Source organism: Oncorhynchus clarkii, chromosome 14 (genome assembly GCF_045791955.1).
Source record: "Oncorhynchus clarkii lewisi isolate Uvic-CL-2024 chromosome 14, UVic_Ocla_1.0, whole genome shotgun sequence".
In the NCBI taxonomy this organism is placed as follows: domain Eukaryota; kingdom Metazoa; phylum Chordata; class Actinopteri; order Salmoniformes; family Salmonidae; genus Oncorhynchus; species Oncorhynchus clarkii.
Window position 1 is genome coordinate 3,956,139 of NC_092160.1, and position 18,606 is coordinate 3,974,744.

The following is an 18,606-nucleotide window of genomic DNA, read 5'->3' on the forward strand; positions in this document are numbered from 1 at the left end:
CCATTGTAGATTTTGCTTTATGTTTTGGATCATTGTCTTGTTGGAAGACCAATCTCCGTCCCAGTCTCAGGTCTTTTGCAGACTCCATCAGGTTTTCTTCCAGAATGGTCCTGTATTTGGCTCCATCCACCTTCCCATCAATTTTAACCATCTTCCCTGTCCCTGCTGAAGAAAAGCAGGCCCAAACCATGATGCTGCCACCACCATGTTTGACAGTGGGGATGGTGTGTTCAGGGTGATGAGCTGTGTTGCTTTTACGCCAAACATAACGTTTTGCATTGTTGCCAAAAAGTTCAATTTTGGTTTCATCTGACCAGAGCACCTTCCACATGTTTGGTGTGTCTCCCAGGTGGCTTGTGGCAAACTTTAAACAACACTTTTTATGGATATCTTTAAGAAATGGCTTTCTTCTTGCCACTCTTCCATAAAGGCCAGATTTGTGCAATATACAACTGATTGTTGTCCTATGGACAGAGTCTCCCAACACAGCTGTAGATCTCTGCAGTTCATCCAGAGTGATCATGGGCCTCTTGGCTGCATCTCTGATCAGTCTTCTCCTTGTATGAGCTGAAAGTTTAGAGGGACGGCCAGGTCTTGGTAGATTTGCAGTGGTCTGATACTCCTTCCATTTCAATATTATCGCTTGCACAGTGCTCCTTGGGATGTTTAAAGCTTGGGAAATATTTTTGTATCCAAATCCGGCTTTAAACTTCTTCACAACAGTATCTCGGACCTGCCTGGTGTGTTCCTTGTTCTTCATGATGCTCTCTGCGCTTTTGACTGGCCTCTGAGACTATCACAGTGCAGGTGCATTTATACGGAGACTTGATTACACACAGGTGGATTGTTTTTATCATCATTAGTCATTTAGGTCAACATTGGATCATTCAGAGATCCTCACTGAACTTCTGGAGAGAGTTTGCTGCACTGAAAGTAAAGGGGCTGAATAATTTTGCACGCCCAATTTTTCAGTTTTTGATTTGTTAAAAAAGTTTGAAATATACAATAAATGTCGTTCCACTTCATGATTGTGTCCCACTTGTTGTTGATTCTTCACAAAAAAATACAGTTTTATATCTTTATGTTTGAAGCCTGAAATGTGGCAAAAGGTCGCAAAGTTCAAGGGGGCCGAATACTTTCGCAAGGCACTGTATTTACTCTTGCCCACATTAAGTACAAGTTTTAAACCAACCAGGGCTTTCTGTAAGACAACAAGTTCAGATTGCAGGTCTAACATAGCCTGGTCAACAGTTGGGGCAATGATATACATAACAGTAGCATCTGCATACAGATGAATATTACAAGTTTTAACAGATAGACCAACATTATTTATTCAATATTGGCTCCTGAGCCAGGACTAGCTAATACGTTACCCACTAGGCACAGGCGTCAATTCAACATCTATTCCACGTTGATTCAATGTAATGTTTTTGAAAGTATGTGGTAACAACGTTGATTCAGCAAGTGTGGGTAGGACGCTAGCCCAGTCAAAGCTGCCTCCCCAATGCAGATGGAGTTCCTGTTGATTAAAAATAAAAAGATGCGTTGCGTATATCTATCGATCATAGTGTCATTCATTTTCTGAGCTCAAAACGCTTTTGATTCGTAGGCAGTAGGCGCAGATGTGATGTGAAAGTGGCCTGACGTTCTGGCAGGGTGCCGATAGAAGACAGTGATGAAGGATCAGTTCAGAGAACCTCTTCTTTCCCAGTCTGGATCTAGTCAGTCTGCTCAGTAAATAGCATTGATTGGAGGTTGGTTTGTGCACTGTTCATCATTGCACTCCTACTTAAGTTTCATTGTTTAGAAAAATCTACTTAATCATCAGTAGCCACCAGGACTCCACTGTAAATGGTGGACTACCCTGACAAGCTCATCCTCTCACCATGGAAATAATGAATTGCCACAATTTGTCATCGAACGGTATTGTTCTCATCCATATCAACTTGTCATATCATAGACCTGTTCTCAGAATTATAACTGTACTGTGTTTGTGAAACTAAAGTTCCATGAACTGACACATTAACTATGTCTGTGTGTGTGTGTGTGTGTGTGTGTGTGTGTGTGTGTGTGTGTGTGTGTGTGTGTGTGTGTGTGTGTGTGTGTGTGTGTGTGTGTGTGTGTGTGTGTGTGTGTGTGTGTGTGTGTGTGTGTGTGTGTGTGTGATATGTGTGGTGATACCACATCCCAACCCCTCGGTAGATAGAGGAACGGAAGTTCAGCGGTGATGCAGCCAACTCGACGGCGTGTGTCTTCATGGTCAACAAGCCCTACGCTCTGACGTGTTCCGTGGTGGCCTTCTACATCCCTCTGGTTCTGATGGTACTGGCCTACCAGCGTATCTATGTGACTGCACGGGCGCACGCACGACAAATCGGCGTGCTGCAGCGGGCAGGGGGCGCTGCCGCCTCGGCAGACAGCGCCGACCATCAGCGCAACCACCGCATGCGTACGGAGACGAAGGCGGCCAAGACTCTGTGCATCATCATGGGCTGTTTCTGCCTGTGCTGGGCCCCCTTCTTCATCACAAACGTGGTGGACCCCTTCATAAGCTATACAGTGCCCGACCAGCTGTGGGCAGCGTTCCTGTGGCTGGGCTACATTAACTCCATGCTCAATCCCATTCTCTATGCCTTCTTGAACAAGTCCTTCCGCCGTGCCTTCCTCATCATCCTCTGCTGTGGGAGAAAGCGTTACAGCGTCAGGCGACCATCCATACTGGGGCCAGGGCCCCCCTGCTCGGCCACACAGATCAACGGCTCCACACATGTGCTCAAGTAAGTGCCCTCCTTACCTACGTACCTGAGAGTCACTCTCTTAACTCTCTACAGCCCACAGATACTCTTCAGATGATGTTTGCCTCAGCTTGAGATTTTGTTATTAATATATTGTTTCTAATGGTAAGGAATGGGGTCTTAGGCAGGTGGATGAACTGTAGCTTACGTGACCACCATGCACCTGCCATAACATTCCCACCATGTTCCAGGACCTGAGTGACACTTGACTTTATTACTTTACACAGATTACCATCTACTGTACAATAGACTGTTTGCTTTCCCGTTAGACTTGGTGAGTTAGAGACTTACAGTCAGTCTCTGTCAAGTTGCTTTAGTAGTACATTTATCTCCTGTGTTATTACATTTCAGTCATTCATCCACCCAACTGTCTAACTTTCGAATTCTCAGACTATAATGGGAAACAACTATAGCTCCGTCCAAACTAAGCATGTTCTGTTTATCCCCTTGGCTTCTTCTAGAGATTTGGCCTGATGCATGTTGCAATACATGGCTATAATGCAGAGGGTCACTACTAACCCATTGCATGACAGGATGTTCTCTTTTTTTATTACTTCCTTTACCCTATGACCAGCAGTCCCCGCTCAGTCCCAGCCAGCGCATATCTCAGACAAGCAGCTAGTTCTTCTGAAGATGCAGTCAAGTTGGCTACATTCCACCTCTCCATTGAAGCACTCTCTCTTAAGGGAATCTCTATCTTCTTGTGTTGCTGGAGTAGAACGATTGGGAGAGTCAAGAAAATAAGGCGTCATGAGTAATGTGTATAATATTACTACCAATGAATCACTGATGCCCAGCTCACCTCTCCTAGATCACTACTCTGGGTCATTAGACAGGTAAATGATGGCCATAAACATAGCCACAGCCACAGCCATTGTTGGTTAAGGGCTTGTAAGTAACCATTTCAGGGTAAGGTCTGCACCTGTTGTATTCTGTGCATGTGACAAATCAAATTGGGTTTAATCATTTAGTCCTTAACCGCTTTTCCCAGACATAAATATTACAGAACAAGAGACTCTAATTACACGATGTACTGATTCAGACGCTATTGCAGGAAATTTGATTGTGTTTATTTTGTTGCCACAGTTAGATTAATGTTATTACTATAGCTGAGCGATTGTATTAAATCAACAGGAAAAGGGCGGAGTAGGTATGCTAACCGGCATAATGAAGACAAACTGCTTCCTTAATATTTCTACAAACTTCATAAAGCAAAGCAAATAAGGAATAACAATTACGTTTAATAGATGGGGGATTAATTGTTTGAATTATTCAAATTAGTGGGAACTAGTTAGCATGGCATGGTTTGCATTAACTCTGTGCTTTATGCATGGTTTGTTAGTGACATTTAGATGTGTTTCCCTTTGGAGAATGGAGGGTACAGGAGATACAGTTGTAGAGTTCAAAACACATACGTCTGTGTCATCATCTTGCAGCTACTTCCATCTGTCAGGCGAATGGACCTCTGATGTGGTCAGTTAAGAATTCAATCGTTTTCTTTTGTGCTGTTGTAAAATACAGTTTACACTGGGATCTAGACCTAACACAAATACCAAGTAATTCTTCTACAGGAAGGTTGCGTGTTCAAGGTTGCATGTTTGAAAAACATTCACTCCTGACAACCCTTTTGTTTGCCATAGCAATACCACTAGAATCAAGTTGTTAAGAAACAGAGCAAAGTACTGGGCCCTGTGACACCAACTATTTGAACTGGCAAAAGGGCGGAACATTAACAACAACAACAAAAAACATCAATCTGTGACATGTATTAACCCCTTACACTCGTGGGAAATGACTTATTTGATAGGGCTGAATTGAAACGTTTCTTACAGAAGAAATCTGAAATACCTATGCATAAACATTGTAGCAATTGAAAGGAAACAGTTTGGAGATGATGGGGAAAAATGACTCGACCAAAGATTAGGACACAACAGTTCACCTGACACAAGACTGAATCCAAAATATTACACTGTTGATTTGATGTGCATTTTACATTTACTGTACTTTTCAGGACCGCCGGAAAACGTGTGGCGAGGCGGCATTTGCCACAGCACTTTTCAACCAGGTGTGGCAGCGCCAAACCACTTTTGATTTAGTTTAGGGACGGATTGAAATGTACAGAATGGTTACCCGGAGGACAAATGGGGGGGGGGGGGGGGGGTCATGCTTTTTCAATTTCAGTCAAAGGGAGGGTTTAGTATTTTTAAATCTAATCCAGGGGAGGGTCATGTAATCTGTAACTGATGAAATGGTAATATGTCTCAACGAGGGCTTTGTGTTGGAGCCTATTTCTTCCTATTTAAGTAATAAGAGGTTTAGGCCTACCTGTTTGACAGACAAAATTAGGCTATAGGCTGCTATATCCATAGATTTGTCGGTCAATTCCTCTACCCACCATGCACTCTTTAAATATCCTACCTCTGTGAAGGGCTGTTAAAACCAGGACTCACCTTTTTATTAAAGACAATTGCAAAAACCACAGGTCTTGTCCGATTATATCAAGTGATCTATAACAGTGCTTTGGTCAGTGATGCTTTGCTAGAAACAAGCTGTAAAATCCCCTGGAAAGACATGACTCAGATGCATATGGGAATATCATTAGTTCGTTTCTTTGACATACTATAGCCTAGCCTGTTATGGCTGCGATCCCTGTACAGGGACCAAAATCAGCGGAAATTTCAGAGCGCCAACTGTAGTACTCAATAAAACTCAAACTTTCATTAAAGCACACATGCAGGGTACTCAATTAAAGCTACACTCGTTGTGAATCTAGCCAACATGTCAGATTTGTAAAATGCTTTTCGGCGAAAGCATGAGAAGCTATTATCTGATATCATGCACCCCCCGAAATACCTGAACGAGACGCAAACAAAAGAAATAGCGTAGCCGGCGCTACACAAAACACAGAAATAAAATATAAAACATTCATTACCTTTGACGAGCTTCTTTGTTGGCACTCCTATATGTCCCATAAACATCACAATTGGGTCTTTTTCCCGATTAAATCCGTCAAAGTATACCCAAAATGTCGATTTATGAAGCCCGTCTGATCCAGGAAAAAGCGCCTTTCCAAAACGCAACGTCATTGTTTAAAATTACTGAAAGTTGCCTATAAAATTTGACAAATCACTTCAAACTACTTTTGTAAACCAACTTTAGGTATTAATAAATGTTAATAATCGATAAAATTGATCACAGGGCGATCTGTATTCGATAGCAGCAAGTCTTGAAATCATCGTCCATATTTTCCCTTTCATAACTTCCTTCGGTGGACCCCAAGACAGGAAGTGCCTATTCGTCATCACAGCAAGGATACTAATAAAATGCCAGTACTGGCAACATCGTGTGGAAGCTGTAGGCATTGTAAACGGGTCTCTATCTATTTTCCCTTGCCGTAGACAAAACATAGACTGGCAGATGAATATTTTTTTTGTGTTTTTTTGTGAACAGTTTTCCTCTGAATTTTTACTCCTAAACACGTTCTGTTAAAGCCACAGACATGATGTAACCAGTTTTAGAGACTTCAGAGTGTTTTCTATCCACACATACTAATCATATGCATATACTATATTCCTGCCATGAGTAGCAGGACGTTGAAATGTTGCGCGATTTTTTACAAAAAATTCGCAGCATCTTAAACAGGCTCTAGCAGACAAAAAATTAAGTAATCTAATTCTATCACTATCAATTGATTAAGCTTTTCACTTTCTGTACAATAAAATATGTTTAAACCCAGACGGGGTTTAAGCTAGGGTAACATATGGAATTGATCACACCATGAATCATTTAGCTATTTGATTTGGAATTTTAGGACCCCTTTAGCTATAAAAAATATATATATATTTACAAATGATTTGATCTAATATTGAATTTGTCCTTTACTACTATAGCCCATAGAAACACATTTTAAAAACACATTCATAAATGGGAAAAAAGACAGTCCAAAAATGTATGATAAGGAATAAGGTTTTGAAGTGTCTGTCCTATATCTAAGAGATATAAGAAAGCTCAGAAAATATTTTTGATTTTTTTTGGACTATTTAAACCCATATTTTTGTAGGCACAAAACTACTGTACCTGTATACTTCCATTAATTTGTATGGGTTACCTTCGTAGTGCAAATCGCCATTGTGTTCGTGAGAGTCTCCCCTTTCCACAGTGGGGTCATAATAGTTTGTAGCCCAAACGGTTTGGACGCAACAGACGTCAACGTTTCCGATTTCAGACGAGTCCTGTGACACTTGTGGGGGTCCTAAAGCAAAACGGACTACACCATCGTGTTTGTGAGCGTCTCCCATTTCCATAGAGTGATTATGTCAGTTTCGTACGCTACAGACGTTTTCGTGAGAAGACCAATTTTTGGGATGTCTCACTGTCTGACAAACACTCTTGTAGCTAAGCCACCTTCCACCTCAGATGCAGAAGGCCGACACACAGTGCCTTCAGAAGGTATTCGTACCCCCTGACTTATTCCACATTTTGTGGTTTTTTTCTAACCCATCTACACACAATACTCCATAATGTCAAAGTGAAGACATGTTTTTAGACATTTTTGCAAATTTATTGTATACAAAAATATCAATTTACATTAGTATTCATACCCCTGAGTCAATACATGTTAGAATAACCTTTTGCAGTGATTACAGCTGTGTGTCATTCTGGGTAAGTCTCTTAGAGCTTTCCACACCTGGATTGTACAATATTTGCACAATTTATTATTTTTAGAATTCTTCATTGCTAGACAACCATTTTCAAGTCTTTCCATATATTTTCAAGCAGATTTAAGTCAAAACTGTAGCTCGGACACTCAGGAACATTCCCTGTCTTCGTGGTAAGCAACTCCAGTGTAGATTTGACCTTGTATTTTAAGTTATTCTCCTGCTGAAAGTTGCATTCATCTCCCAGTGTCTGGTGGAAAGCAGACTGAACCAGGTTTTCCTATAGGATTTTGATTTTGACTGTGCTTAGCTCCATTCCGTTTCCTTTTTATCTTGAAAATCTCCCCAGTTCTTGACAATTACAGGCATACCCAAAACAAGATCCAGCCACCGCTATCAAAATATGGAGAGTGGTACTCAGTAATGTGTTGTATTGGATTTGCCCCAAACATAACACTTTGTATTCAGGATAAAATTTCTTGCCATGTTGGAAACAGGATTTATGTTTTGGATTATATTTATTCTGTACAGGCTTCCTTCTTTTTACTCTTAGGTTAGTATTGTGGAGTAACTGCAATGTTGTTAATCCATCCTCAGTTTTCTCCTATCACAGCCATTAAACTCTATAACTATTTTAAAGTCAACATTGGCCTCATGGTGAAATCCCTGAGCGGTTTCCCTCCTCTCCGGCAACTGAGTTAAAGGACGGCTTTAGTCTTTGATGTAACTGGGTGTATTGATACACCATCCAAGTGTAATTAATAACTTCAACATGCTCAAAGGGATATTAAATATCTGCTCGTTGGAAAATCTCCCTGATCTATGTGGTTGAATCTGTGTTTGGAATTCACTGCTTGACTGAAGGACCTTACAGATAATTGTATGAGTGTGGTAGAGAGATAAGGTAGTCATAAAAAAATTGTGTTAAACTACTATTGCACACAGAGTTAGTCCATGTAACTAATTATGTGACTTGTTAGGCACATTTTTTACTCCTGAACTTATTTAGGCTTGACATAACACAGCGGTTGGATACTTATTGACTCAAGACATTTCAGCTTTTCATTTTTAATTAATTTGTAAAAATTCTAAAAACAGAATTCCACTTTGACATTATTGGGTATTGTGTGTAAGCCAGTGACACACCGTTTCAATGTAATACATTTTCAATTCAGGCTGTAACATAACCAAATGTTGAAAAGGTCAAGGGGTGTGAATACTTTCTGAAGGCACTGTAGGTGGATGTGGTGGATTGTTTTTTATCTTTGGCTTAAACTGACAGATTTTGATGTTGATTTTTGTATTATGTTAATTGACTTAAATTAAAGCATACTTTTTTCTGTGTCGGTAGACCTTCTCTGTCTGGGGTGGAAAGGTAGGCCTAACTTTTGAATGTACAATGTTCAGATTCCTAATGACGTTTCAGATTGAATTATTTGCAAACAGGGACAGTTTCATTGCAAACAAGATAGGTATTGGAGAAATATGATAAGATGAACATATAGTCCTATCTCTCTGTCCATTTTTAGGCTGTAATTTCTGAAATGTGTGAGTAAAAATCAAAATTTGGCTAATTAGGCTACCTAGACTTTTTTTTATCAAAAATTATTAACTGGAATTAATCAATAAGCACAATAGCTGACATAGACTGTGAGTTAGTTTATTATTAGGCCTATAGTTGCACAAGATGCAAACCTGCATAGAGCAAGCTCAGCCCTTTGGGTTTTATTGTCCAATCATGTTGCTTTGTCTGTGTCTGTGTATATGAAACCCCCATTTTTTAACACCATGTGACCTGATTGGGAACACTCTGGTCCCATCATAGCCCATATTAAACCTTTTTACAACCGAATCAGATTAATGACTTCATACCGTATAAGGTCTGGAGTTTTACCTGGTTAGGTTAACAGATCAGGAAAAACTATGGGCCCAAATCATTTTTGTGGCCACTCCACTTCTGGTACATTTCACTGCATTCTTGATAATGGAATCTGAAAATACTCTGGATAAATTCAGCAACGTGATAACAATATTCCTGGAAAATGTGGGGTAGGTGTAACATAAGACAAAACATTTAAAAGGGTTTGAGTGAGAGGACTAACTTGTGTTTTGAAGTGGCCACACACCTTTCCAAAGTGTGCACAGTTCCAAGGTCATTTCAATGCACTTTTATAACTCAAAGAAGAGTCTTCAACTATAAGGTGTTTTTTCTTTGCTCTCCTATCTGTGCCCTTGAGAAACTAGAGCAAGCACACTTGTAGTTGTTTTGTTTGGAACACAACCCTGCCACAATTACTGTTTACACAATCCAAAAACACTCCATTCTAAATCGCAATATGGGTCGGGTGGGCATCATTTGAAAGCGTGTTATATTGCCAACATGACTAGCTAAGCTATAAAATATGACATTAGTGTTAGGCTTTCACAATGCAATTCAGGGAAACAGATAGCAATTTTGGTGCGCATAGAAAGGAGTCATGAGCGCATTCAGGTACGTGTGCCACAGCTAATTTTCTCCACATTAGACAAACAGGCTCATTCTGTTCAGAACAACGCAGGGGTTGACGCCATGTCACCTTGTAACTGTAAATCAAACATTGTGATCATAAATTTGGACACTATACGACATGAGTTTTATGACATGGATATGTGAAGTGCACATTTGGAAGCATGGGTGTTTGGCATGCTTGAATGACTTCAAAGTGGTATTTATTATAACCATCAACAATCTCATCTTTCAAAATAGAAAGAGTCTTCTTCATTTACAGTATTTCCTTCACTCAGACAACAAAAATGTTCTACGGTTGCCCAGTTAGAGGGAGGGATGGGGGGAAACTTCTTGTCACGCCCTGGCCATAGAGAGGCTTTTATTCTCTATTTTGGTTAGGCCAGGGTGTGACTAGGGTGGGCATTCTAGTTTTGTTATTTCTATGTTTTCTATTTCTTTGATTTTGGCCAAGTGTGGTTCCCAATTAGAGGAAGCTGTCTATCGTTGTCTCTGATTGGGAATCATACTTAGGCAGCCTTTTTCCCCACTTGTGTTTTGTGTGTAGTTGTTTTCTGTATAGGTCATGCACCTTACAGAACTGTTTAGATTTTTTCACGGTGTTATTTTGTTCAAGTGTTTTGGTTAATAAAGAATCATGAACGCTTACCACGCTGCGTTTTGGTCCGGTCCTCATTACGACGAGAGCCGTGACATCGCGTGAGGTGCTCAAGTTCATAACGGGCAGTAAGTCTAAACCCGTACAGTGTTGTGAAGTGCAGAGCCAGAGGTCTGACTTAATTCATAGCAAGTTACTGTACAGCCACTGCGTCCCAATTTAGCTGATTTTTTTTCTGTACCCAAATCTGCCATTTTCAACCTTTATACGTGTACAGTGTAAAGGGCTACCTCGAGTGTGTAAGATTGTGTTTTTGTATGAAGTTATGTCAGAACTCGGTTATGGGTAAATGTATGTTCATGTACCATTAAAGTAGATATTGAATTTCTAAGTTAAGTGTTTTAAAATGCAAATCTATATTTTACCAACTTGGGGGCCGCAGTAAAGAGTGCTATTGTTGAAAGTGATGACAGGCTGTCCGTACTAACAGACCTTAATTGAAAGCATATACGTTTTTAACAACGTTCTCCTTCACCACTGGAGTCTGTTCTGTAAACAGAACATGTTGAAAGTATCTCCAGAATGAAAAATATAAATTACCATGAAATAATCTACACAATGTCCCTGCAAAAAATCTTTGTCTTCTGCTTGGAAACTCTGGATGAACATAAATTCTGGTTTAGCTGGTGGAGCTGTCAGCAGGTTAATCTAGTTGATTAACAGAGGAGTGAATTATGCTCGGCTGTCTGTTGGTCGGGGCAACTGTGGCGAGTCATGAGGTGAGGCAGCTATAGACCTGGGAGAATGAGTTAAGTGGAAGGAACCCAGGCTAATCAGTGATTATCAAACGCAGCAGAATGAGTTTAAAACACAGGCCCTATTTACCATCTCATCCTGTCTTCAGTCTGTAGGGCCCTGCACCCAGACAGACTCTATCAATGCATCCTTCACTCTAATCTTTGACTAAGATTTTGACTAAGATTTTCATAGAATCTGAAAGCGCTTCAAGAGCAAAAAAACAAGCAAGCAATATATCATGACAGGTCAACCAATAGAGGCCAAGTCTTTGAAAGCTACATCCTCTGAAGGTGGAGGGGGTCAATTCATGGCTTAAGCAAAGGGAGCTAGACAGAGGATGGTAGATGATGGTGATGGAGTCTGCTGATGATCTTGTATCGTCTTATAGCCCCTGGACTTCTCCTCTTCCACTCTGTGTAGCACCTACTTGGTTGATGCCTCAGCAGCTCTGGGCGCCAGAAAGCTCACCACACAAAGTTCAGAATAGTAGCCAGTCGCCCTCTCTATGAGCCCTCTGCTTCAGCACTGCTGGATTCCTCTGTCTCACATTTCTCTTACGCTTCAGGCCACTCCTCAAATGATGTTCTCAAAAGATCACGAATTGGCAGCCAGATGAAACAAAGATGGTATTGTTTCCATATGTGTTTTTCAAACAAAAGCTAGCTAGCCAAGCCAAAAAAGTGTTAACCTGCCAGTCAATCTGCAAATCAGTGGCTCCAAAATGCCAGATATGTGCAATAAAAATGAAATGTTATAAAAAAAAAAACAAGAGCTGATTAAAAACAAAACCATTAAAAACACTTAAAAATATGTACACATTTACAGGAGCTCTGTGCTTAGGCTTCCACTAGGGCGCCATGTCAACTATATACATTTTATCCATCTTGGCAGCCAGGTTTGGACACATTGCACCTGATTCCTGGTAACTCCCCAAACACCTTTACCCAGATGTTAATAAAACAGATGGGTGATAGTGCTAAAGTCTTGCTTGGAATTTATTAAGTGCTGTCAAGGGGGCAAGATCCAGGCTCTAGTTGTATACTACGCAGGGTGCCAGGTAGAGATACTGGAGGAACACTGAAAGTTGTTGCACAATTTACACAAATTGGGTGGAATTTGCTGCTGACTGCACCACCACAGCTTTTGTAATAACACTAATTACCACACCTAATGGGAAGTAAGGTCAAGTTTGGGATTTTGTTCTAGATGATTACCTCTGGTGCTGTATGCAGTAAAATGGAATAGAACAGCATGAGTGAGCACAGCAATGATGTACTCAACTGAACATCAGCGGTGGAGAAATAAACGTATCAAAAAAGATTACAGGACTAAGTGATGAATTCCAAATGGGAACAAACTAATGAAATGGAAAAATAAGCACGTTAACTCATAATTAATTACCTTCTGTCTTTTGCAGGTAATTGGGTCGTTCCACCAATTCGATGCCTTTTGAGAAGTGTAACTTGGAAGTACGTAACTTTTGATTTCATCTAATTTTTACATTCTGTCATATGTTTTACTTCATAAAAAAATAATTTTGCCATCTCAAGAGGTTAAATAAAAAACTGTACTATAGTAAATGCCTATTAAGTGCCAAATAAAGTAACAGGGTTGACCGTAACAGGGTTGACCGTAACAGGGTTGACCGTAACAGGGTTGACGATTTCATCTAAAATCAACCATAAATCCCCTCGTGACTGGGGGAATGGCTTGTTGTGTGCAATAGGGACTGGCAATTGAATGCAACTTCACAAAAAAATATCACATTTATAAAAGATTTCTAACCTGTCAATCTATGGGTAACAGGGTTGACCTGATATGCTCAGCCCAGTAAGTTTTCCACCACAAAACACCAGGCCAAAAATTTCCAAAAAGACTAGAACCAGTTTACCTAATTTTACATTATGATTAGACTATCATATGTTTTTCTTTAGATTTTTTTTTTTTTAAAGGAATAGTTTCACCATTTTAAAACGAGAGTTCAGTTGACGTATAGTAACATAGTTCAGCTTAAAATGAGGGACAGACATAATTGAACACTAATCAAATGAAATAAATAATCTTCAGAAATGAATTGGGTCAAGCACCAAAATAACTAGGGCTTTACAATCGTGTTGAAACTCTGAAACGTTTTTGATTAAGTGGGTTCAAATCTCCCTAGAAGTAGGGTCGCAAAATTCCAGAAACTCTGATTCTGGGAACCCTCCAACTGGGTTTTCGTGCAAAACCAGGGAATTTATTGAAAGCCTTATTTGTCATTATTGAATGCAAAACTATTCTAAAATTCTACTTAATTTAGAATATTTGTACACATAGAAAAGGTGTGATTTAACTAACAATCCTACGAGTGTCATACGCACACCTGTAGGATATAACCATTGATAAAAAATATCAATTGTTTTCAGCCGTAGTGCTCATGCATGACCTTGGCTACTAGCAGTGGTTGAAAAAGTACCCAATTCTCATACTTGAGTAAAAGTAAAGATACCATAATAGAAAATTCGCACAGTAAAATACTACTTCAGTAAGTCTAAAAGTATTTGGTTTCAAAAGTAAATGTAATTGCTCAAATATACTTAAGTATCAAAAGTAAAAGTATAAATCACATCGAATTCCTTATATTAAGCAAACCAGACGGGATGATTTACTTGTTTTTTTTATTTACGGATTACTAGCAGCACACTCCAACACTCTGACATCATTTACAAACTAAGCATTTGTGTTTATTAAGTCCGCCAGATCAGAGACATTAGGGATGACCAGGGATGTTCTCATGATAAGTGTGTGAATTGGACCATTTTACTGTGCAAAATGTAATGAGTACTTCTGGGTGTCAGGGAAAATGTATAGGGTTAAAAGTACATGATTTTCATTAAGAATGTAGTGGAGTAAATGTTGTCAAATATAATTAGTGAAGTAATGAACAGACCCCAAAAAGCTACTTAAGTAGTACTTTCAAGTATTTCTACTTAATCTTAAGGATCTCTACAGATCGGTGTCCCACCCGTGGAACGGTTGAGCTAACGTAGGCTAATACGATTAGCATGAGCTTGTAAGTAACAAGAACACTTCCCAGGACATAGACATATCTGATATTGGCAGAAAGCTTACATTCTTGTTAATCTAACTGCACTGTCCAATTTAGAGTAGCTATTAGAGTGAAATAATACCATGCTATTGTTTGAGCAGAGTGCACAGTTTTGAACTTAAAGTTATTAATAAACCAATTAGGCACATTTGGGCAGTCTAGACACCATTTTAAACAGACATGTAATGGTTCATTGGATCATTCTAAAACGTTGCACACCCACTGCTGCCATCTAGTGGCCAAAATCTAAATTGCATCTAGGATGGAATAATACATTATGGCCTTTACTTGCAGTTCAAGGATGATGGTACAAAAAAGGATGTTTTTATCTTTGTATTATCTTTTACCAGATCTAATGTGTTATATTCTCCTACATTCCTTTCACATTTTCACAAACGTCAAAGTGTTTCCTTTGAAATGGTATCAAGAATCAAGAATATGCATATCCTTGCTTCAGGGCCTGGCAGTTAGATTTGGGTATGTCATTTTAGGCCAAACATATTTTTAAAAAGGGGTAGATTCTTAATTAAGTACTTTACACCACTGGCTACTAGCATTTCGAAACACCCCTATTTAACCATATATGCTCAAAATCATATCTTTAAAGCCTGTGTGGAATATACAATGCCATACCATGAAATTCTATGTCAAATGTTTACGGGACTGAAATAGAGATGCTAGTGTCAGAAATTGAGTACAACCAAAGGGTTTTATTTGGCTCAGTCAGCTGTGATTTGACAGTAAAAAAAAAACAACAACATGGCTACAAAGACAGGACCATTAGGACATTTCAAGTTGCTTTAGCAATGGCAAATATACTTCAGATGAGTAGGCAGCATGCACCAATATGCCATCCATCCTCAACAGGTCCATCATATACTGGAATATACTGGCCAACATTGCTGTTCTGCAAAATGAACGAATCGTGCGTTCCACCTGGCCACCACATTCAGCAGTGTTTTTTGCGCATCACATCACCTGCACAATAAGAGTTTTCTGTTTACATAGTTGAACATGTTTTGGGATGGTGCTTTTGTGCGATGTGGGTGCTGTCTGTTGCTCCGTTCGTATTTGGGAACTCATTAACGACAAATAAATCCTTCTTGACTTCAACTTGTTGTGCGACGGTGTATGGACATGTTATGTTACAGTTCGTTTTGCTGATGATTGCATCCAAAACATTGGCCCATCGAGGGATGTGAGATGCTGATCAGCAAGCTCCCACTGAAAAGTGCCCAAAACCCCAAGGGTGGATAGCACTTTGATGTGTATCGGAATGACATGTGCTTACCTTTCTAAAGTAGGTCTTCAATTCTCGTAAAGATCCTATAAGATTGGTTTGCAAAAATGTGCTTTCTGAGAAGTGCAGCTTGTGCCAAATCTTCCAACAGAGCAAGATCAGCCATCTCTCATTCCATTTCCCATTATCTCAGTCTTTAATAGTATTTCTAAAATGTTTTACTTTCACACGTGCCTCTAAGTTCACAGATTACTGTACTTTATATGGATTATTATCGTAACAAATGCATTGATGTGGTCAAATGATATATAGCCTATCAAGATATGCATGAATTCATACTGAAAATACAATTCAATCAAAAAATGATTTCATTATTACTCACAATTTCATACATTTTCAACATATATTTTCCCCATTCTAAGATTGACAAGCAGTTCCCATATTCCACCACTTGGCACTGTGCGTACAATTGTGTGGTTAGATTTACGCACACTCTCAAGCAAGTGTTCACATTGATAAATCTCACACTTTGCGTGGAAATGATCCCACACTTGGTTTACATACAGATTTGTGCCTACGCATGATTGATAAATGAGGCCCCTGGAATTTTGCAACTGTACCTAGAAGTGGGCACAGGGTTGGGGACATGTCAAAATGCAGAATTTTGGCTCTTTATTTAGCAAGCCCTTTATTCATATAAAAAAAATCTGTTCCATTGAATTCTACAGCACATTTGTCTATATTAAAGGGCACTTCATTTAATATATCAGGCTTTTAAAATTCAATATTGGTGCACAATTTCTACTTAAAATATCAAAGGGATGCAAAAAACACACTTTTTGCAGAATGACCCAATTATGCAGAGTAAATTGGAGTAATTATGAGTAAATGAGAGAAAAAGTTAAGCAATAAATGCCAGCAATAAATGCCAGTGGTCTAATCTTTCATGACCTGTTCGAGAGTCATCAGTTTCTCTCTTCTGGGACGCATGGGGTTAAACACTGGTTGGTGTGATGCTCACAGGAGCTGACATGTACCCAGATGTAGGGGTCAGATTCTTATCTACCACAGAATGAACGGGGCACATCTCTCCTCCTAGTCGCCCTTCTCTCTCAGCATGCTCCAACCTCACCTGACTCCTAACCACAAGATCACACAGCTTCCTTTAATTCTTCCCTTCTTTCTATTCAAGCAGTCACGCCTGATGCAGTTCCAGTCAATTGTATGTAAACAAATCGGGAAATGCAGGGATGTGAAGCCTTGACCTTCAGAGTAGTAGAGACAGGCCTTTTTGACTCCTGAGTAAAAGCAGATGATATTGTACCCGCCCACATGGTTATTCAGCTGACCCATTGTGTCAACCCCAATCTCAAATCTACAGGAACATTACAAGCATATTAGATTTCTGGCAATAAAATCATACATGTTACAAAATGCGTTGTATTGTAAGAAATCAATTGTTCAGTATTAATGCTGATATCTGCAATCTGATAATGTGCAATGTGCATAATAGCCTGTTATGGTTTAAATGGGAAAACACAGAACCCTAAAGCCAGTGATAGTATCAGACTGTTTTATGTGATATATTGTTATTTTATTACTGCCCAAGCACAACTAAAAACATTCATAATGTTTTCTCCAGAGTCTACTGAGCCTTTAACTTACCACGTCCTCACCCCGTAGGCCTAGTAGTCGTGTTATTCTCAGAGGAGCCATATTTCTAAGTTATGTCAAGTGAGTGTGGAGACAGAGGCCAGGCCAAACAGTCATCCTGTCTGAGGCGCTAGCAGCCACTATTTGTGTTGGTTCATGCTCCCTGGCTCCCCTCAGTGTGCTATAAATTACATCTATTATGATTTACATTTTAAGTTAAGCTTTGACTTAATAGGGAAACTCAATCATTTTATGACGTTTTGCTACTTACAATTTCCACCATTACAAAATCCACTTCAAAAGGGAGTTGTTGGAGGGATTTTGTGATTGTGTAAACACATTAGACTTTCATCACAGGGACAGCTCTTGAGAGATTAAAATGTTACTTTTTTCACACTTTAAAAGACTATGTTTCAAAGATGGTACTGACATACTGTCCGTTTCCCTTGCCTCTCAGTATTGACCCCTATCAAAGCTCTAAGGATGTAGGTACATAATTTTTGTTAAAAAATAAATTATAATCTGCCCACGTTTAGGCTATTATAAATATATAAAACCGAAAGGGTTGCTGTTTTTCAGACCTGGAACAAAGGTTTTGATGCATTATTCAGTCTACACTCCCGCAAGGTGTCTTACCTCGAACAAGGCCTCGTCTTTGACCTGCTCCTTTACTTATATGTGTGAGGTAGAAGAGCGGTTATTGCGTGATTGTGGTAGAAACTAATCCTTGGCCAAAGTGAGAGTAGGGAGAACGCGTGAAGAGGAGATAAACCACACCGCACCATGGTGCCACATCCTGAACCAACAGCAGTTTTATGCTCCAGGGCTAATAGGGAAGATATATGGGGCAATTGAGAGAGCAGAGCCAGCAAAGCCCAGTCTGGGCCTACATCTTGCTTCCTCACAATGTACAATGCTACAGCAATGAAAGCTCACCCCTAAGCTTAGCGTTATACTGGGGGGGGGGGGGGGGGGGTAGTGTGTGGTGATGCTAAGAAAACATGTACAGTCTCACGGACGTGGGCGCTGCTAGTGAGCACCGGGTGGCATTGCAGATCAGTTTCACTGTGGTGGGGGTTTTAAACCCACTCTGTTTAGAATGATCAAATGCCCTTGCACTCCGGTCATATTGAATACCAAGCAGTCTATCAAATAACATAGACATATTTTAAACAGATATTAGATATACTGTTTTCCCCAACGTACTGTATACTGTAAGCTATGGTATATTGGATATAATATATCTCTGGGTTAGAAGTCTCTACCAGAT

General features: G+C 39.7%; 1 protein-coding gene across 1 annotated transcript in view; it reads left to right on the forward strand.

Moving 5' to 3' along the window:
* Positions 1-18,606, forward strand: part of LOC139365913 (5-hydroxytryptamine receptor 4-like) — a 113,396-nt gene that overhangs the window by 55,797 nt on the left and 38,993 nt on the right. Inside the window, exon 5 of the mRNA XM_071102973.1 lies at positions 2,203-2,777. Within this exon, the coding sequence (XP_070959074.1) occupies positions 2,203-2,777 (575 nt within the window). The remainder of the gene's footprint in view (positions 1-2,202; positions 2,778-18,606) is intronic.